This window comes from Bos mutus, chromosome 11, assembly GCF_027580195.1.
Source record: "Bos mutus isolate GX-2022 chromosome 11, NWIPB_WYAK_1.1, whole genome shotgun sequence".
Classification (NCBI taxonomy): domain Eukaryota; kingdom Metazoa; phylum Chordata; class Mammalia; order Artiodactyla; family Bovidae; genus Bos; species Bos mutus.
This window is the reverse complement of record NC_091627.1, coordinates 56,621,576-56,643,851: the sequence shown is the minus strand read 5'-3', so window position 1 is coordinate 56,643,851 and position 22,276 is coordinate 56,621,576. Positions and strand designations below refer to the sequence as shown.

Below are 22,276 nucleotides of genomic sequence, written 5' to 3'. Positions count from 1 at the left end.
AATACTGGAGTAGGGAGCCACTTCCTTCTCTAGGGAATCTTCCTGACCCAGGGATCAACCTGGGTCTCTTGCTTGGCAGGCATCTGAGCCATCTTTATCATCTGAGCCACCAGGGAAGCCCAGTAGTTTTATCCTAAAGTGCAAAGTTCCTCTGTACTTGGGCAGGAGAGACCTGCTCTTTCCTGAGAGCACCACAGGCTCTTCTAAGAATTGCATTCCAGCCCCACAGAGTGGAGGAATGTCACCATGGGCCCAGATCTCATGCATTGGGCTCTTAATCTGGTCAGAAATGGAAGGACCTAGGGCCATGTGACTGACATGTACACTGGGCCTTTCATATTCATGTAAAGAGGAAGGAAGCCCTGATAGATGAGGAAGTCCTGGGCTCTGACTCTGCCCAACCCCTCTCTGCCCCTTCATGCTGGGCCCAACTCCTTACAAATGGGAAGCTGCCTCTCACATGCGGGAGGGGGAGTAGGCTTAAGATGTGAGGGTTAAACCCACTGCTTTCACATCAGAGTTTAAATCACAAGCAGAAAGAAAGAACTCAAACACTTTATTCTAGGTTATAAAAGAAATAAAAGCCACACTTGCTGCGTTTACGCCAGATTGCAAGTAAAGCCCTTTTGCTTATTTGTAAGTTATACAGAATTTTCTCCCCATTAGGGAAAGATCTCTGGTCTGGTTCTTTTTCAGTATAGAGGTGGGATGTTTTCACTCATTTAGCTGGCAGAGCAAAGCCGATCCTTTGGCAATCCAGTAATCTTTCGACCGCTTGGAGGGTAAGAGGACGGTCACCACAAAGTTGGTTGAATGACCTAGTTAAGGATACAAGGAAAAAAGTGTTAAAGAACAACCTCTTAATATAAAAATCATGGTACCAGGAGTCAAGACATCTGGGTTCTAGACCTGTCTGTGCCTCTAAAGAGGCAACAATCATCTGTGGATTTCAGTTTTATGCTCCATAAAATGAAGATGTTAGAACAAATGATCCTTTAGGACTTGTCCAGTTTAGACCTTGTATAACCTTAGAAATTATGTTTCAATCTCCCTTCAGTCTGTCTTTGAGCATTGCACTAGGATTGAGGCCTGAGCTTTTAGTGAGACTCAGGGGATGTGGTTGGTAGGTTAGGCATCCATCCATTTGTCCATCTGCTTGTCTGTCCATCCATCTATCCATTTGTCCATCTGCTTTTCCATCTATCCTTCAATCCATCCATCCATCCATCTGCTTGTCCATCCATCCATCCATCTATCCATCTGCCCATCCATCCACTTGTCGATATGCTTGTCTCCCTCCAGTCATCCATCCATTTCTCTATTCACCCATCCATTTGTCCATCGGCTTGTCTCCATCCATCCATTCATCCATCTGCCCTTTGTTCCACCCAGCAGGTAGGCACTGGGGTCCTGAGTCAGAGGTATTTTGTCCTCACCTCTGAGACATCTGAAGTAAGAGACCAGTTTTGCAGTTTCTTCATCATGGGCCTGTGTGGATGAGGATGAGAAGACCTCAAGACCAGGATGAGAAGAAGAGAGCCTCGCCCTCAAGATGGGTGCTGCTATTTCTGGCATTCACAGCAAACTTCATCTGCCTGGAAGTTGGGGAGACTGGGGGTGTCCCCAGCAGAGAATACCTATATCTCCCTTCTCCTTATCTTTGTATGTCATTCCCTGCATGTGCCTTGGTGAGTGCTTGAGTAACATTTTATAGCAGTATTACAGTAGATATATGTATAGAAACCATTTGTGTGGTTTGAGATACAAATCAGGTCCACACCTTGCAACAGTGATGTGTCTCTTGGATCTCTTTCGATGATAGTCTCCCTCTGTGTTTCTTTTGCCACTCCTTTGTAATATATTTGTTGGAACAACCAGGCTGTTTGTCCCATAAGGCTTCCCGGAGTCTGGCTTTTGCTGACAGTGTCCCTTTGGTGATTTTACACATGTTCCCCTATCCCTCTAAGAGTGGTTAGATCTAGAGGTGTGATCACATTCAGGGTTGAGGTTTTTTGGCAAGAATACTTCCTAAGTGGTGTGCACTGCCATCAGGAAACGCCTCGTGTCTGGTTGTCTTTTTTTGAAAGGAATGTCCACAGAAGCTAATTATTACTTGTTGTTTAGTTGCCAAGTTATGTGACTCCTTTGTGACCCCATGGACTGTAGCCTATCGGGCTCCTCTGTCCATGGAATTCTCTAGGTTAGAATATTAGAGTGGGTTGCCATTCCCTTCTTCAGGGGATGTTCTCGTCTCCTTCACTGGCATGTGGATTTTTTACCACTGAGCCACCAGGGAAGCTCAATTACTACTTAGAGCCATTATTTCATTTAGGTTAATAATTTAAAATTTTAATGATGATTAATTTCTCTGAATCATTAGGGAAATGAAAATTAGATACCACTATATTCTATTATCGGAGAAGGCAATGGCACCCCACTCCAGTACTCTTGCCTGGAAAATCCCATGGATAGAGGAGCCTGGTAGTCCATGGGGTCGCCAAGAGTCGGACATGACTGAGCGACTTCCCTTTCACTTTTCACTTTCATGCATTGGAGAAAGAAATGGCAACCCACTCCAGTGTTCTTGCCTGGAGAATCCTAGGGATGGGGGAGCCTGGTGGGCTGCCGTCTATGGGGTCACACAGAGTTGGACACGACTGAAGCGACTTAGCAGCAGCATATTCTATTATCTGTCTATCATCAAGCTATCTGTCTGTCATCTATCATCTAAAATTAAAAGGACTGATCATACTAAGTGGTGGTGAGGATCTGGAGGATCTAGAACCCCCATATACTGCTGGTGGGGATGTTAAGTGCTGTGGTCGCTTTGGAAAACATTTTGGCTGTATCTTAAAAGGTTAAACATATACCTACTGCATGAGTCATCATTCCATTCCTAGATACTTATCCAAGGTAAATAAAGCATATATCCCTACAAAAACTTATAAATACCATATTAATTTAAAAAATACCTTTGAATAATGTGTGTTTTAGACTTGTCATGGGAGTGGTAGATCATGTGACATGAGTGGCTACCTTAGTTCTATTCTGTACCTTGCCCTGAGAGGACATCCTTTAACTGAGAAAAAGAAATATCATCAGTATCTACACATCCTCCATTGCAATGAAAACAACTGTTTCAGTTCTTTTTGCCCTGCTCTCCCATCCCATATTTCTGTCATTTGGAAATTTAGTTCCAAGTTATTATAAATTCATTTCTATCATCAAATATTAAAGATTTAACTCTCTGTGTGAGTTTTAAATAGAGGATCAGTAGTGATTAATATAGAGACTTTGTGTGTTCAAGACAGTTGTTATTACAACTTGCCTTTCAGATGATAATCTGGTTGCATTTGCCATTCTAGTTTAAGGTTGTTTATCTTCAACACTTTGAAGAGGTGTCTCTATTTTCTTTTTATATGCACTGTGGATAATGAGACATGTCTGAAGTCAATCTGAGTCTCATTTTCTGAAATTTTATTTCCAGCCTATTAATAATTTTATCTCTTTGAGAATTTTCTTTCTGATAATCATAAGTATCACTTTGATATATCTAGGTTTCTTTTAAAATTTGATTGTTTATTGGCTTGTTGTATATTTAAAAAATTACCTCTTCTATTTTGTGAGCTCTCTTAACCTGAGAACTCAAGTGTTTCTTCGGTTCTGGGAAATTATCAGCCACTTTTTCAAATATTATTGCTCTTTCATTTTTCTCTCTTTTCTCTTTACAGATTACCTACTAGATAAATGTTGGAAATTTTGACTCTTTCCACAGTGTTATGTTAAAAAAAAATTGCTTTGAGCTGTATTTTTAGGGATTTCCTCAGTGCATTCTCTTGGCTCACTCTTTAGCTATCTGCATTCAGTCTTTCAGCTTATCTGTTGATAATGGCTTTCTAAAGATCTGGTTCCTCTTTTTCAGGGCTGTATCTCAGTTTCAGGACTACTAAGATCTCCCCTTTTGTACCATGGCATTCATTTATTTATTTTAAAATCTCTTTCTATGCTGAGTTTCAATGTTTTAGTGTCTACTCAGTCCATCATTTTGAAATTAGGAGACGTTGCTCAATAAACTATTCTCAACTCATTACCACCACCAGACTAATGGAAGCAAGCATTGGTTTTATAATATTAATCTATACTCAGCATTAAAATGAATAGAATTTACAGCATTGATAAATTTGTATGTTATAAGCGGCCTTATTTTAAGACTGGCTAATTGATCCAATATCACCATTTGTACATTACAACAAAGCATTTGGATTTTGATTGTAGTCTGCATTTAGTCATTATTTATATGCCGATGTAAGAATGTCCTCACCTGTGGTTGAGAGGGTTCCTGCTCGAGCCCCTGTCTTATAAAGCGGGGAGTGGTAGAGTGTTGGGCTTGGCTCATAATTTTGTCGTGGTTCAAAATGCACCACGGGCAGCATCGGATTCATCTGTCCAGGCAGTGCGTCTTCTATCACCATGTCCTTATTATCCCATCGAGAAGCATCCATGAACATCCCGTGGACAAGAACGCCATCCTCAGGAGAGGGCAACTGAAAGATACGTAGATGTTCAGAGGTGAGAAGAGCAGGAGGGGTCGCCCTCTTGGGCCCCCTCCTAGTCCTACATCCTCAATCAGTTTGAAGAACTATTCTAGAGATTCTCTTATCCCTCACATCTTAGGGAGGAAAATGCCAAGGCTCCAAGAGGTGATATAGTTTGCTTTTCAGTTTGTCACCAAATCTCATACTGTTCACACTCTACAAGGCTGTCTGGTACATGGTACCCCAGGGAAACCCACTGATGGGCTTCAGTCTCTGATACCAAGATGTTAGGACTTTCCCCTTCTCATGGAAAGTGGCCACGAGGGCTGTGATTATCATCTGTTATTTTTAGCAAGGCCTTTCAAGGATCTGAGTGCTCTTCCAGACGATAGATTATGTATCTGTGACAATATTTGCAGAATGCTTATGGAGAATTTTTTAAAAGAAATTTTGTGAGAGAAAGAGACAGAGACAGAGACCCTATCCCTCAATGTCCTGTGATTAGATGTCATCACTAGCGTCTAGTTTTTGCCAGGTGTGAGCTTTGTGTATCCTTCCTCAAACACTGAGTGAATCTGGCCAGTCCTGGGGCCCTAGATCTTTTTATAATTGGAGCTTCACACCTGCAGACAGAGGACTAAGCAGTGTGGTTTTAAGTGGTATGTTTTATAGTGAATCAAAGGATGATAAGCTCTTTTGGGTTGGACTTTACTTTCTCGCATCTTGTAGTTTGTCCCATGGGTACAGCGTGGTGCAGTGGGCCTTCCTGTTATCGGGGCTGCCATATACACTTGTGCAGGTTTGCCTGAGTAGAGGCTGAAACCATCCTGCCATGCGCTTGTCAGGCTGTGTGTAGGAGTCATCTGCACACACCTCCAAGAGGAGTGCCTTTTCCTAAATGGCATGAAGGCGGCACTGGGCTGACAGTGGCCCTGTTGTTGCTAACAGAACTCCAGTTGTCTAACAGTCTCTTGCTGTGTTTTCTGGGAGGACCAAGAGATGGGCTGACTATACAATCTGCAGTCTCCACAGAAGGCAGAGATTCCCAGGCATCGCTATGGCTCACTGAACATGACCCATGTGGAGACGTGTGTGTACTGGTGTGGCTGGAGGGCAGAGACACCAGTAGCTACTGTGAACTTCTGTCTGTCAGTTGGCCTATGTGGCAGATATAGCATGCCAGGCACAGAGCAGGGCCAACATCCAGAATGGCCTGGATGAAGGCTTTTATGTGGGTATTGTCCTGCCCTCCTGCAGACTCATTATTCCTGACCTGGGCCTGCGACAGTCTCCTGGCTGAGAAGGGTCTCAAAATAACAGTGAGTGCCTTTCAAAATTGATTTCCTCCCTACTTTTACAAGCTAATACTTTAAGATAAAAAAATTTTGATGCTAAAACAAATGTTCTTAAAGACATAAACTCTTTCATTGGCATTTAAGATACAGGCAATTAAGAGGCATGGGGAATTACAGTATTTTGTAGAGTAATCCATGAATATGGGGTCAATCTTACTTTTGTGCATCTTTGCTATTCAGAGCAAAGACTAGATCAAGCAGATCTGAGTGGGGTGGATACTGATTAAATTACCCAGGAGAAATTCCTATTAATACTATGATATTTCAAGGAAAGCCACTAAAAGTCACATACCCCATATACACTGACCGGCTAGTGAATACATTCTTAGCAAAAGCAATCTGGAACAGATCTTTGATGTCATAGCACGCATAGAAAATGACATTTATAAGCCCCACTGGGATGGACAGGTGCTCTGGAGGCCGGAAAATGACATTTATAAGCCCCACTGGGATGGACAGGTGCTCTGGAGGCCCCCCCCCATCCCCATTGATATCTCAGTACATTGGAGGCGGCCAGCTCAGATGGGCAGCAGTGAGTCTCAGCCCTGGCTGTATGCTGGAAGCACCCAGGGAGCTTTAACAAGTAGATGACTGATGTCACTGGGGTGATTCTGATGCAACTTGATGTGGTCTGGGCATCAGGATGTTTTTAAAGCTCCAGAGATGATTTTAACCTGCAATCCAGGTTGAGATATTCTAGAGTAGGGGTTCTCAAACTTGAGAAGAACCCCCTGGAGGACTTATTAAAATATAGATTTCTGGATCCCAGTCCAGAGTTTCTGATTCTATCTGGAATGGGTCCTTGGGACCAATAAACAAATGCTAATTTACTTTACTTAAAAAAAATATTTGAGTATGTTGTGTTAGTTTCAGGCACAGCGATTCAGTTATACATATATATGTGTGTGTATATATATGTACATGTGTGTATCTACTTGTATATGTGTATGTGTTTAGTTGCTCAGTCGTGTCCGACTCTTTGTGACCCTTTGGACAGTAGCCTGTCAGGCTCCTCTGTCCATGGAATTTTCCAGACAAGAATACTGGAGTGGGTTGCCATTTCCTCCTCCAGGGGCTCTTCCTGACTCAGGGATCAAACCTGCATCTCCTGTGTCTCCTGTGTTGCAGGCGGATTTTTTACCCACTGAGCCATTGAGGAAACCTCATATACTTGTATATATATATATTCTTTTTCAGATTCTTTTCCCTTACAGATCATTATAAAATATTGAGTATAGTTCCCTGTATCACACAGTAGGTCTTTGTTGCTTATCTGTTTTACATATAGCAGTGTATATGTCTTAATCCCAACCTGTTAATTTATCCCTCCTCCCCTCTCCCCACTTTGGTAACCATAGTTTCCTTTCTACATCTGTGGGTCTGTTTTCTGTTTTGCAAATAAGTTCATTTCCAATAAGTGCTCAGGTGATGCTGAGGCTGCTGGTGTGGGGATCACACTTCAAGAATCTCTGTTCTAGAGGGAGTAAACCATGTAAGCAAAGAGCCTGAACTGCTTCCTTAGTGCATTCCTGCCGGTTATGTAATGTAGTTACAGTTACATGATGTGTGAAGTTAGCGTATCAGTTCTGCTAGGAGACAGCTGAGTGAATGAGGCAGGAAGGTTTAACTTCTGATAACAGTTATATACTGTGAGTGCGCTACATGGTGGTCACGTGACACCCGCAGTTTCATTGACAATGCATTACAACTCTGAAGTTGGTGGCATGAACCCTATTTTGCAAATGTGAACACTGAGGTGCAGACATGTTAATCATTGCTCTAGCACACACAGCTGGGGAGGGGAAGGCAGAATTTACCCAGGCCTGCTTGATGCTGAAACTCTGGTTTTCAACCTCTTGCTATATTGCCTCCTCTGGTGGCTCAGTGGTAATGAATTCGCCTGCCAATGTGGGTAGACGTGGGCTCAGTCTCTGGGTTGGGAATATCCCCTGAAGGAGGGAATGGCAACCCACTCCAGTATTCTTGCCTGGAGAATCCCATGGACAGAGGAGCCTGGCAGGCTACAGTCCATGGGGTTGCACATATTTGGACACGACTTAGTGACTAGACAACAAATATTGCCTCCACATGAATGAGAAAGTTACTCTAAGTATCTAAAGAAATAAGCAGTATTGATGTAAAATATATTTCTACAGATCAGACTAATTTAGGTGGTTGCCATCCAGTCACTGGTAATTGGGAGCTTGTCTTGGGAGTCTGACATGACTGAAGCGACTTAGTATGTGTGCATGCATGCATGCTTGGAGGTGTAGACCCATCCTGCCCTCTCCCACTCCTGCGAATGGAAAGTGGAAGGGGTGAGGGAGGGGAGATTGCTCGAGATCCTGATGACAGTAGATAGAAGCTGCTGTGCTGTAACAACGGTCAGGGGGACAGTACCTCTGTGTCCATGGGCAGTTCTTGTCCAAACTGCACTGTCTTGGCAGCTTCTATGACTGTGGCTTGATCCCGATAGACAGGAACCATGTTGTACTTGAAGCTCAGCTCATCTATAGGCAAATTGTATTTCCGAGCATGATTTTGAAGAGTTCCTATAAATACAAAAGCCAGAAAGCTGAGTTGCTATTATCCAAACATAGCTTCCACTTGCTTGGACCAGGATGCTCTAGCATTAAAGAGCTTCCTCTCCATCCAGAAGACCCAACCGTTAACATCTTACTCTGAATTACTGAGAGGGGTGGAGTCAAAATTTTGGTCCTGGTGGGAAAGAGAGGGAGGGCCAAGTCTAAAGTGCACTGCTCTGCCAATGGGGGAGACAAGCCAGCAAGGGCATTTCAGAAACCGATCTTCCCAACTTTTAACATCTTGCTTAGCTTGTCCTGTATGGCCTGTTTCTGGGCTGTGTATGATGGACTCGGGATGAGACAGATTAAGAGCTGGGCTAATTAGCATCTAGGGCTTCCCTGGTGGCTCAGTGGTAAAGAATCCACTTGCCAATGCAGGAGATGCAAGAGATGTGAGTTCAATCTCTGGGTCATGAAGATCTCCTGGAGAAGGAAATGGCAACCCATTCTAGTACTTCTTGCCTGGGAAATCCCATGAACAGAGGTGCCTGGCGGGCTATAGTCCATTGGTTGCAAAGATCTGGACAGGACTTGGAGACTAAACAACAACAAAATTAGCATCTAGGAGCCCAGAGGCCTTAATGCCCTCTGGGGCTCACTGGCCAGAATCTCTGAGGACCACTGGAGGAACAGCAAAAATATTTTTTTAGAGAGAAGGAAGCTGCTCAGAGTTGGAGCCAAAGAAATTGGAGAGCAGGTGGTGTCCTGAGCATGGGTCCCATGGGGACTTGGGGCAGCTGTGTGCATTCTCAGGGAAGCAGCTTTTAGACTTGTAAACTGAGAGCAGCAGGGATTAAGTTGTTGGGGGAATGCCTGCTATTTCTGCCATCCTTTTCCTCCGCAAGTGAGGAAGAGCAGGGCCTTGTTGGGCTGCTGTATAATCAATTCCCCTTGGTTTAGGCCATCAGCACTCATGCCATTTTCCCAGTTCCCAGAAACCCAGCACAACTCATCACACACTTATTGATTTTTTTCCTATGGGGATTTTTCTAGGGAAAGCAGTGATACCTGTTAGAAATCCTTGAGGAAAGAAGAAACCGGAGATCCAGAAGGACTTGGGCTGTCCTCTTTTGAGCCACAGCTAAAGGAGAAACATTATACTATAATGTACTTTTTTTTTTTCTGAGATAGCAACTGTCATTTAAGTCAGAGTTATATTTCTGAGGGTCTCTTAGGAGGTAGAATCTAAACCGATCCTGAGTTATCACCAGCCCCATTCTTACTGCCTGCCCTGTCCCCCTTCCTCACCTACCAGGCTGACCATAAACCCAGAACCTGGTTATTATGGAGGTTCTAGAAGAGGGAGATAACAGCAAGGTCATGCCTGGCCATTTGGACCCATGTCAGATTGGTTCTGTACCTCATGATGGGGGTCCCATGAACGAGATCTGAACCCCAAGGATGGCCTGGAATTAAAATGAAAAGTGGGGATAAGGGCACAGGGCAAACTACACTATAATCAGTGCACGATTTTCAAAGTGATGCTATTCCAGAAGTTTCTGTTTCTTTGGATTCAGGTGATCCCTCAACGGTTGTCAATATTTCAGTTAGCGAGGGCTTCCTAAGGACCCCAGAGCCAACCATATCGTCAGATTGATCAGACCCCAAAGAAGTAAATTTTCTTACGTCCACAAATGCAGTCCTCAGAATAAGGTCTTTGACCCAAGATCCTAGTGGCTTCAGGGATGGGTAGGCGGTATTGGACCATAGAGAGGGAACCTGGTTGTTGAGGAAACTGTTATACACCTTTTCCATTTCTTCAGACATCACCACCAATCCAGCAATGGCTTTGTTGAGTGTATCTAGAGAGGTCTGAAAGAACAAGAAAGGATTGGTGCCTTTCACAGATGTTTTTATCAGGTGGGGATGACCCTCGTTCATGGTGGCAGGTGTTGCCTTGGGCTGAAGGGCCTGCTTGGTGGCTTGTGTCCTCTATGCAGACCCTCTGCTGGGTCAGACCTTCCAATCTTCATGCAGTTTTTACAACCTGTGACATAGAGGTGTAAGACCTTGGAGTGGGCATGGTTTAGGCAGTTAGTAGCATGATACAGTGAAGTGGATGGAGAAGGGAAGGTGGAGAAATGTCCCCCAAGCATTTTGAGAAATGCCACTGTCCAGCTCTCCTCCAGGCTGAAGGAAGAATGAGCCTTACGGTTCGTGATCTGGGAACCACGGAGGGGGCTAGGGTCATGGGAAGTACCTCCAACTCTATCCAGAGGGTGCCTGCAGCCCCAGCAGTTATAGCAGGAAGGGGAGATTCTTAGATGAGACCAGTCTTTCAGTTGATACCAGAGAGCTTCCTTATACTGGAAATACTTCTTTAAAGGTACACTCCTTATCCTCCCCTCATCTCAACAAAAGACAGAGGCTGGTAGCAGTCCTGGGAGACACTGGGCCAGCAGCAGCCATGGGAAATAAAAAGCACTATCTGCTACCAGGCTAAAGGTAAAGGCAGGGTGTATAGATTTGTATAGGGGTTTCCCAGTAGCTCAGCAGTAAAGAATCTGCCTGCCAGTGCAGGAGATGTGGGTTCAATCTCTGGTCTGCAAGATCTCCTGCTCCTGGAGAAAGAAATGGCAACCCACTCCAGTATTCTTGCCTGGGAAGTCCCATGGACAGAGGAGCCTGGCAGGCTATAGTCCATAGGGTCTCAAAAGAGTCAGACACGACTTAGTGACTAAACAACAACAACATAGATTTGTATATTGCTCTCATGGGTTCCAGTTTTGTGAAAATTGCTGCCATATACAGGGGAAATATTACAGGAAGATATTAGAGGGCAAATTTATGTTGATGAAAGTGTCCGATTCTTTGAGAACCCATGGACCATAGCCCACCAGGCTTCTCTTGTCCATGGGATTCTCCAGGCTAGAATACTGGAGTGGGTTGCCATGCCCTGCTCTAAGGGATTGTCCTGATCTAGGGATCGAAATCGCATCTCTTACCTCTCCTGCATTGGCAAGCGGGTTCTTTACCACTAGTGCCACCTAGGAAGCCCAAGTCCTAGGACCACATGCAAATAGTTTTAGAGACAAGGTGACATGCGGATAAGACAGGGCTAGTCATCCTTCTATTCCTTCATGGAGTTTTTCCCCTCTTCGCATCTCTTCTCACAAGAGGCAGTGCTAGAAAAGAGGAGTTTTAAGTAGATATGCCCTTAGGATCTGAGGAACCATATGTAGCAGAGCAGAGGAAAAGAGCCTTTCAGTTCAGTTCAGTTCAGTTGCTCAGTCGTGTCCGACTCTTTGGACCCCATGAATCGCAGCACACCAGGCCTCCCTGTCCATCATAAACTCCCGGAGTTCACTCAGACTCACGTCCATTGAGTCAGTGATGCCATCCAGCCATCTCATCTTCTGTCGTCCCCTTCTCCTCTTGCCCCCAATCCCTCCCAGCATCAGAGTCTTTTCCAATGAGTCAGCTCTTCGCATGAGGTGGCCAAAGTACTGGAGTTTCAGCTTCAGCATCATTCCCTCCAAAGAAATCCCAGGGCTGATCTCCTTCAGAATGGACTGGTTGGATCTCCTTGCAGTCCAAGGGACTCTCAAGAGTCTTCTCCAACACCACAGTTCAAAAGCATCAATTCTTGGCGCTCAGCCTTCTTCACAGTCCAACTCTCACATCCATACATGACCACAAGAAAAACCATAGCCTTGACTAGATGGACCTTTGTTGGCAAAGTAATGTCTCTGCTTTTGAATATGCTATCTAGGTTGGTCATAACTTTCCTTCCAAGGAGTAAGCGTCTTTTAATTTCATGGCTGCAGTCACCATCTGCAGTGAATTTGAAGCCCCCAAAAATAAAGTCTGACACTGTTTCCACTGTTTCCCCATCTATTTCCCATGAAGTGGTGGGACCGGCCAGGGCCAAAACACCACTCGACCTTAGACACCAAAAATGGAAGAAGGTAGCAGAAGACATATCTGAGATGCGTGGAGAACACTTGAGTCAGATCGCTGCAAGGAGCAGGCCTCCAGTCTAGATCAGTGGCAAGCAGACAGAGGTCACGTTGCCGCCAGTTCTCCCAGAGGCAGCGGCTGACAAGCAGTCATGTTCAGTGAGAAGAATGCACTTCAGATCTTTCTCCCTTATATTTAGAAGCCTACATCCCTGAGGGACCTCATCTGTCCCAGGACCTGCCTGGTCTCATGGTCCTGAACCATCAGGAGGCCAGTGAGCTCACCAAGATGGCAGCCCAAAGCCCCGGATGCTCCCACCCTCCCTTGGCCTTGTTGCCGCCACAGTGCAACCTTGCTGTTTGCTGGGTGAAGTGAAGGTGAGGCTGCGACACAGCCAGAGCCAGGCAGGAGTGGGCAGGGGTCAGGGTGAGGGAGCTCTCTGGTGCAGGCCCAGCACCCCATGGTGGCCACTACCCTGCCTCTAATGGGAGTGCTCAGCTCTGACTCCTGATTGCCTTGCAGCCTGCTTCTCCCTGGGCTCCTCTTTCTTCCGCTTTTATTAGGTGAATTCTTCCATTAGGGATGGACACTACTGTTTGACCAGAGCGGATCACTTTGCTCCTGAGAGCCACATTAGTTCACTTGCGTGTTCAAATATTCATGGAAGATTTAGGAGGTGTCAGGCGCTGGGGAGACAGAGATGAAGTGTTAGTCACTCAGTTGTGTCTGACTCTTTGTGATCCCATGGACTGTAGTTCGTCAGGCTCTTCTGTCCATGGAATTCTCCAGTCAAGAATACTAGAGTGGGTAGCCATTCCCTTCTCCAGGGGATCATCCCAATCCAGGGATCAAACCCAGGTCTCTTGCATTGCAGGCAGATTATCTACCATCTGAGCCACTCGGAAAGTCCCCAAACAGATATGAATTATGTATTAATACCAGTCCCTTTGTCTTCAAGTTCATTGTCTGCTGGGGGAGCCATACTCGTGGAGGAGTAATTACAAAGCAAGGTGGTATGTTGTACACAAATACAGTGATGGACACAAACATCTCAGGTGATGGAGCCCTGAGAAGGGGGCCCTGTCATCTGGTGGTGGAGGGAAGGACAGGTATTCCAGGAAGACTTTATGAGGAAGTGACATTTGGACTCATCCATCCTTAAGTGGGTGACCATGCATGAGGTGGAAGAGGCCAGAGATGAGCAGAATCCATCTCTTCTTCCTTTGAACAATCTGCTTGCCAAGTAGATGTGGGTTCAGTCCCTAGGTTGAGAAGATCCCCTGGAGAAGGAAATGGCAACCCACTTCAGTATTCTTGCCTGGGAAATTCCATGGACAGAGGAGCCTGGCAGGCTACAGTCCACGGGTTGCAAAAAAGTCGGACATGACTGAACAACTAAACAATAACAGCAACCGCATTAGTTTTAGCTGGGCACAGAACAATCCAACACAGAGACCACATTTCCCAGGAACACTTGCAGCTGGAGTGCTGCCATGTGATCAAGTTTTGGCTAAGGGATATAAGAATAAATGATGTATGCCACTTCTGTGTGACATTTTTATGAAGAAGCTGCTGTCCCTTGGCCCTCTTTCCCCGGTTTCAGTGGCTGGCAAAAGGGAACACTTGGAACAGCTCCTTTAGTACCAAAGGTGGAAGTCACCTGTTGAGGCTGGAAGAGCCAGCCTTCCAGTGGGATTCCTGATTAAACTGACAAAGCAAGAGTAACTACCTGCCTTAGGCAGGGGTTCCTCTGGGCTCTTCAGAGAGAGAAGTGGATTCCAATCTTGTTTTTGCCACTGTATTTGGGAATCTTTATCACAGCAGTTTAATCTATACCCTGATTCACTCAATGTAGAAGGTGATGCCCCCTTGCTTACTTAACTTATATGCAAGAGTAGTATATCATGTGAAATGCCAGACTGGATGAAGCACAAGCTAGAATCAAGATTGTAGTGAGAAATATCAATAACCTCAGATACACAGATGACACCACCCTTATGGCAGAAAGTGAAGAGGAACTAAAGAGCCTCTTGATGAAGGTGAAAGAGGAGAGTGAAAAAACTGGCTTAAAACTCAATATTCAAAAAACTATGATCATGGCATCCAGTCACATCACTTCATGGCAAATAGATGGGGACACAATGGAAACAGTGAGAGACTTTATTTTCTTGGGCTCCAAAATCACTGCAGATGATGACTTCAGCCATGAAATTAAAAGATGTTTGCTCCTTGGAAGAAAAGATATGACAAACCTACACAGCACTTTAAAAAGCAGAGACATCACTTTGCCAACAAAGGTCTGTGTAGTCAAAACCTATGGTTTTTCCAGTCATCATGTATGACGAGTATGAGAGTTGGACCATAATAAAAGCTGAGTGTGAAAGAATTGATGCTTTTGAAGTGTGGTGTTGGAGAAGACTCTTGAGAGTCCCTTGGATAGCAAGGAGATCAAACCAGTCAATCGTAAAGGAAATCAGTCCTGAATATTCATTGGGAGGACTGATGCTGAAGCTTCCATACTTTGGCCACCTGATGTGAAGAACTGATTCACTGGAAAAGACCCTGATGCTGGGCAAAACTGAAAGCAGGAGGAGAATGGGATGACAGAGGATGAGATGGTTGAATGGCATCACTGACTCAACAGACATGAGTTTGAGCGGGCTCTGGGAGTTGGTGATGGACAGGGAAGCCTGGTGTGTTGCAGTCCATGGGGTCACATGACTGAGTGACTGAACTGAAAAGGTGATAAGCTCTGACCTGACTAGCTGGCCTTCTGGTGCTGCTGTTTACCCAGTAGACCCAAGGTGAAGATGTCACTTATTCAGCTGACCTAGTTTCCCCTCACCCCCATCCCACGAGCGTGGGTATTGTCAGACAACCAGAAACATTTGGAGACTTGATTTCCTAATAGGGAATAGTCAGTCTTTAAAAGATCTACCCTAGTGCTTCCCTGGTGGGCCAGTGGTTAAGAATCTACCTGCCAATGCGGAGGACATGGGTTCAATCCCTGGTCTGGGAAGGTCCCACATACCACAGGGAAACTAAACCTGTCAGCCACAACTACTGAGCTTGTGCTCTAGAGCCCAGGAACCGAAACTACTGAGCCCACGTGCCACAACTACTGAGCCCCATGTGTCAAGCCCATGCTGTACAAGATAAGCCATCGTGATGAGAAGCCCATGCATTACAACTAGAGAAAGCCCACAAGCAGCAACAAAGACACAACACAGCCAAAAATAAAAATAAAGTTCATTCACATAAAAAAAAAAATCTACCGTGGCTGTCCTCTCCAGTCTTATAACTGAGCCTTAATCCTGTGCCAGGTGTTTGGTTCCCTGCTTGGCAGTAAAACTTCCCCTGTTACTGCTCAGTAGTCAGTCTCTGTTTCTCTTATTAAAGTCATGCACAGAGAAACCAGGAAGTCCTGTAGCCATCATTACAAAGTCAAGGGCCTTCGGAAAATATTCCTGAGCATAAGGCAAAAGTTTAAATAGTTATTCTCAAATTTTAGTTGCAATGACATTGTCTGGGGGTGTTCATTTAAAATTCACAGTTGCAGGAATTACTCAAGAATCCTCACTCGGTAGGTCTGGAGTGGAATCAGGGAATTTATACTTGGAACACACAGCATAGTGGATCTTAATGCAGGTGTTTTATGGCCCATACTTAGAGAAACTTGGTTTTCATAGTCTTCACAAAGACTATGGTATTAAATGCTAACTAGACATTGGGCTTCACAGGTGGTGCTAGGGGTAAAGAACCTTCCTCTCAATGCAGGTTAGACATAAGAGACGTAGGTTCTATCCCTGGATCAGGAAGATCCCCTGGAGGAGGGCACAGCAACCTACTCCAGGGTTCTTGCCTGGAGAATCTCATGGACAGAGGAGTCTGGTAGGTTACAGTCCCTGGGGTCCCACAGAGTAGGACAGGACTGAAGCGACTTAGCATGCAAGCAGGCACTGGGAACAAGCACTGAGTCTGAATCTCTCTTAATTGAGTGCTTAGGTCCCTGCTCAAATTCCTAAAGTGTCAACCAAATTCTAAGGGTGCAAGTTAGGATAATGAAGGGTTTGTAATGCCCTGCAGTCATAAGCCATTATTACAGAAAGGGAACACAGACTAGTGAGAGGAGGGTGAATTAAGGTTTAGACAAGTTGGGCTTGAATGGTTGTTAGCACATCGACGTGGAAATGTTCAAGTGATGGGAATGGAAACGTCACATTGTTATACATGCTCCACAACACTTTGATTCCCAAGAGCAAGGATGGCAGTGAGCACTCATACGTGTATTAGCCTCAGCAGATTGTTAAACCGGTCCACTTCCTGTCCAAGAACAGTGGTCAAGGAGTTAAGGCGTCCTTGAGGATCCTTGACGAAAAGGCTCTCAGAAGCGTTTTCCGTCTCCAGAATTTCTGAAATACACACGGCAGATTCATCAGATGGATTATCATTGATTTCTCTTATAACATTGCACTTATCTTAAGCTTTCTTAAAGCCCACTTCTCTTGTCCCTGGGCCCAGGTTGAACGGGAGCAGGCTGTGCACACTTCAGGGGCAAGTGCTACATGGTAGACAAGGGACATCCCTGAGACCAGAGGTGCCAGGGGTCTCAAGTTGTCTCCTCTGCCTTGTGTGTACACAGGGTGTGTAAGCCTCACTCCTCCCTGCACGCCCATGTTGCATCTAGTCACTCGGTCTTATCTGACTTTTTTTGTGGCCCCATGAACTTTAGCCTACCCGGCTCCTCTGTCCATGGGATTTTCTGGGCAAGACTACGGGAGTGGGTGCCATTTCCTTCTCCAGGGCATCTTCCTGACTCAGGGATTGAACCCATGTCTCTGTGTCTCCTGCTTTGCAGGCAGATTTTTTACCACTGAGATGCTGGGGAAGCCCTCCACGTTGCATCTAGGCATCTAGGAGCGGAAGGGCTGGGGGAAGGACACCCCCCAAGAGAGAAGAGATTTGGCTTTTATCTTACTGTTGTTCAAAGGGACTGACTGGATTCTGAAATGATTCCATGGTTCAAACTGGATGAAAAATTGTGCTTTTCTCTTTTCCTATAATCCACCCAGTGGGGACTCATATAAGCTCTGAACAAAGAAGGACCTGCATTCTCCTGACATACCTAAGCAAAGCATGAGAAGATGAGTGGTTCTGAGCTATGGACATTAAGTTCCTTCTAACCACTCATTTTGGCTGCTGTAGAAAAATCACACAGCAGTGTGGGTCAGTGCAAGCTCTTGGGTCCATAGGGCTGTGGTTACAGGCCCCTGCTCTTCTCCTTCTGTCTGTCCCCTTGGGCTATTCCGAATCTCAGTTCTCTTGTTTAGCCAACTGAACCCCTGCCCCCTCAGTCTCAACAGATGGCATTGCTTATCATTTCACAGCAAAAGTACAAACTTCATAAAGCATGGAGAGAAAAACCTCTTAGGTGTCAATGGAACTCTATGAAACAAGAACCTTTACTCTCCATTCATCTGTTCATCCATCTACCCATCATCCATCCATCTTCATCCCTTTTTCCTCCCAGTTCTCCATCTAGTGTTTATTAAAAAATGCTTTCTAAAATAATTCAGTTGCTTTGATATCTATAGAACTCTCTACTCAAGAAGAGATTCTTTTGAGGGCCTGCTTTAGGAGGAACATAACTGTCGCCTGAGGTCACGTAGGTCTTTTTTTGGGGGCCTTTAGAGTATTGGTGGGACTTTGCTGGTGGCTTGGATGGTAAAGAATCTGCCTGCAATGCGGGAGACCTGGGTTTGATCCCTGGGTCGGGAAGATCCCCTGGAGAAGGGAATGGCTACCCACTCCAGCATTCTTGCCTGGAGAATTCCATGGACAGAGGTTACAGTTCATGGGGTCCCAAAAAGTTGGAGATAACTGAGCGACTTTCACTTCAAGAATATTGGTAAAGCTTAGTGTGATTGTGTGCATGTGTGCTCAGTTGTGGCCAATTCTTTGTGACCCCACAGACCGTAGCCCACCAGGCTCCTCTGAAATTGAGTTTTTCACGCAAGAACACTGGAGTGGATTGCCATTTCTTACTCCAGGGGATCGTCCTGACCCACGGATTGAACCCGAGTCTTCTGCACTGGCAGGTGGATTCTGGACCGCTGCACCACCTGCCTGCGCTACTATGATGTAATAAGAAATATGCATTTTGGTCTTTGTCTCCATCTTCTGGCCAGAGTGCCTAAAACCCTTATAGTTTCCTCATTGATAAGAGTGATAGGAGCATCTTTTATATAATTATTGGTTTTTGACCCCAACTCCTGAAATAGCTCTTGATCAGTAAAGGTGAAAGGGGCGTCTTTTATTATTGATAACAAGCCCCTTTCAACCTCAAACTCAAACACCTGAGTTTATGTTAAGGAGGTGACTCTAGTACTGACTCTAGAGATGAGGGGCTGGTTGTCAGGCAAACTAACCATGTGATTAGAGATTTGGACACTCTAGCTGTACTCTCTGATCTCCTGGGAGAGGGGAGGGGCTGGAGGTTGAGTTACTTATTAAGGGCCAATGATTTAACCAATCATGCCTATGTATGGAAGCTTCCATAAAAACCTAACTGAAGGGGTTTGGAGAGTTTCTGGGTTGGTGAACACATCCATGTGCCAGGAGGGTGGTGTACCCAGACTCCTCAGGGACAAAATCTCCTGTCCTTGGGACTCTTCTGGACCTTGTCTTAAGTATCTCTTTATCTTGTTGCTTATCTTTGTCCTTTATAATATCCTTTAAAATAATCTGGTAAATGTAATTAACTGTTTCCCTGAGTCCTGTGAGCCAGTCTAGAAAATTACTGAACCCCAGAGGGGCTTGTGGGAATCCTTGATCTGTGGCTGGTTGGTCAGAAATAAAGGTCACAACCTGAGGACTTGCAGTTGACTTTTAAAGTGCAGACAGTCTTATGGGTCTGAGCCCTTAACTTGTGGGATTTGTGCCCACTCTGGATAGTTAATGTCATAACAGAGTTGTAGGACATCCAGTTGGTGTCCAGAGAGTTGGAGAATTGCTTAATGTTGTGTAACCCATACACTTGGTATCAGAGTATTGTGAATAGAGACAGAAGCACAGTTTACTTTTATAGTCACTCATTTTTTTTTCTGCCTCATCTTTCTTTTTCCTATAATGACATTTCCAACGATGAACAATAGATTAAGACATCTAAATCTATAGTCACTCTAAGAAAAGCGTGAAAGTGGATCTTCGTGATCATTCAGGAAGATCCCTTAACTCACCAGAAAATGAAGTGAAATAATAAATTATTCTTCTCTACTTCTCACTTCCCAGGTGGCATTAGTGGTAAAGGGCCTGCCTGCCAATGCAGGAGACATAGGAGATGCAAGTTTGATCCCTGAGTCAGGAAGATCCCCTGGAGGAGGGTATGGCAACCCACTCCAGTGTTCTTGCCTGGAGAATCCTATGGACAGAGGAGCCTGGTGGGCTACAGTCCATGGGGTTGCAAAGAGATGGACATAACTGAAATGACTTAGCATATATGCAGGCACTTCTCTTGTTGGAGACAAAAAGTGAAATGGATTCTAGGGCTGTCCAATAGAATATTTTATGAAGATGGAAATGTTCTCCATCTGCATTGTCCAATATGGCAGCACTTAAAATGTGACTAGTGCAACTGAGGAAATGAATTTTAAAGTTTAAGTAGCCACATGTGGCTAGTGGCTACTGTCTTGGACAGTACAGGTCTAGAGACAATAGGAACCTCAGAAAAAAGTCTGTTTAAAGTTATATTGGGCTAGAAACCAACTTTCTCTTCATGCTTCTGGCAGTTGAGATGTCAAGCTGCAGGCTTGAGGGGCTGCAGGCTTCTAATCTATAAATAGAGGCCTCTACATTGAAAGAGCTCTCTCTCTACATAAAGAAAAAATTCTACATATTAAGCAGATATGGACACCTGCCAATCACTCAGCTTTCTGAGTTTATTCCTAAGAGTCCCATTACTCACATAAGCCAACAATTATTTACTACCTGGAACTCTAGTCCGGACAGAAGCAACAAGTTCTTGGACAATTTCATCATTGCTCTTTCCCTCTCCACCAGAAGAGGACCTTGGTTGAACTTCAAGTATAGTGTTGATCAAAGTGTTGGTCTCTTTGTACTACAAGAAGAAACAGAACAGTGAGGACCCAAATTCTCAAAAAAATAATTTTGCAGCACATACAGTTTATTACAGAAATAATAGCTGTTGCCAAAACCAAGGACATTTAATTTTTTTATGTTGAAGACAGAGTTGGTAAAATGTGCTCATTGGAAATGCATAGTATTTCATCTGTGGTGTTACAGTTAAACATTTCTGTTTGAATAACACTTTAATGTAACTGTCATTTAATCATAGTTTTTTAAATGGTTAAAATGACAAATTTTATGTTATATGTTTTACCACAATAAAAAATGGTTAAACAATTTTTGGCTAAATCTTTAAAAGGTAGTTATGAAAGTGAGGAAGAAATAATGAGAATTCAGGAACACGTGTACACCCATGGTGGATGCATGTTGATGTATGGCAAAACCAATACAATATTGTAAAGTAAAAAAATAAAAATAAAAAGAACATTCTTTTATTTAAATAATGTTACCTCAATTAGAAAAGTATTATAGAACATTATTAAAAATTTAGAAAACAGAAAAAAAAAAAAAAATTCATGATTTGGCTTTTAAGGAATATTTATAACTTTAGTTTACCTGCCCCACCCCTGAATTAGCCATCTGACTATCAGGGAAGTCCTCACTGGCTCTTTCTAATGTGATTTATTTTTCCTTTGATTTTATGCTTAGAAATTCCTATTCCAAGATCAGTGAAATATTGTTAATTTTTCTAGATTTTTCCTTTATTCAGAAACATGGTAACTTCTCATGTATATTTGTTGGAATCTCTTAGAGGTTTTTTTTTATACTGGTCATAACACTTATCATTCACTTACCCAAGAAAAGAATTCAGAACCTAGAATTACAGATCTTGATTGTAAAAATTATATTTTACATGACAGATCTTCTTTCAAACATTACTTTTGACATGTTCATTAGGTCCTAAACAACTGTAATGTTAATTACTTAACGCTATAGTTGAATAGTTTGATTTCCTTGCTCAGTGCCAACCATTTAATAGTGACTTTTCCGTTTTAGTTTATGCTTCCCAGGTGTTGCTAGTGGTAAAGAATCCACTTGGCAGTGCAGAAAATGCAAGAGATGTGGGTTTGATTCCTAGGTTGGGAAGGTCCCCTGGAGGAGGAAACAGCAAACCATTCCAGTACTTTTGCCTGGAGAATTCCATGGACAGAGAAGCCTGGTGGGCTACAGTCCTTGGGGCCACAAAGTGTCGGACATGACTGAGCACATACACTGTTTTAGTTCTTGACTTCTTGGTTAGTCAAAAGTTTTGAAACATTTAGAACAGCCAGGCCCAGCTTTCTTTACTGGTCTCTAGTATGCACCTTTGTAAGTGTAGTTTGCTGAGCTGAGGAAGGAATCATTCATATTTTGTCCATTAATACTCTATTGATGAGACAGAATTATCTAACCTAAATCAACTAAAGCAAAAAGAAGGGATATGTTGGCATATATAGCTGGGAAGAAGAGAACTCAAGTCATGTGGGTTTCAGGCATGGATGGATCTGGCATTCTCTCTCCTGTTCATGTCTGGTTGTTTCTCTCATTCTTTCCTGTGGCAGATAACCTTCTTCATGTGGTAGGAGAAGGGGTCAGGGCATCAGGGATAAGGGCACAGAATGCTGCAGATATGCAGCATCTTAGTCAGTCATTCCAGAGGAAAGACAGCCCTCTCCCAGTCCAGCATCTATATATCTTTTCACAGGAAAGGACTCTCATTCTCCTAGCATGGGCCATGGGCCTGCTCCTTGGACCAGGTCTAGTAGCTGGGTGATGC

General features: G+C 44.1%; 1 protein-coding gene across 2 annotated transcripts in view; it reads right to left on the bottom strand.

The window, feature by feature from the left end:
- Nucleotides 1–571: 571 nt before the first annotated feature.
- The window catches only part of DNAH6 (dynein axonemal heavy chain 6), a 271,508-nt gene continuing 249,803 nt past the window's right edge, over nt 572–22,276 (bottom strand). For both annotated transcript variants that reach the window (XM_070379404.1, XM_070379405.1), the window contains 7 exons: nt 20,362–20,491; nt 16,660–16,787; nt 10,102–10,287; nt 9,484–9,556; nt 8,291–8,442; nt 4,322–4,544; nt 572–818 (listed from right to left, as the gene is read on the bottom strand). In XM_070379404.1, the coding sequence (XP_070235505.1) occupies nt 715–818; nt 4,322–4,544; nt 8,291–8,442; nt 9,484–9,556; nt 10,102–10,287; nt 16,660–16,787; nt 20,362–20,491 (996 nt within the window). In that variant the 3' untranslated portion in view covers nt 572–714. The remainder of the gene's footprint in view (nt 819–4,321; nt 4,545–8,290; nt 8,443–9,483; nt 9,557–10,101; nt 10,288–16,659; nt 16,788–20,361; nt 20,492–22,276) is intronic.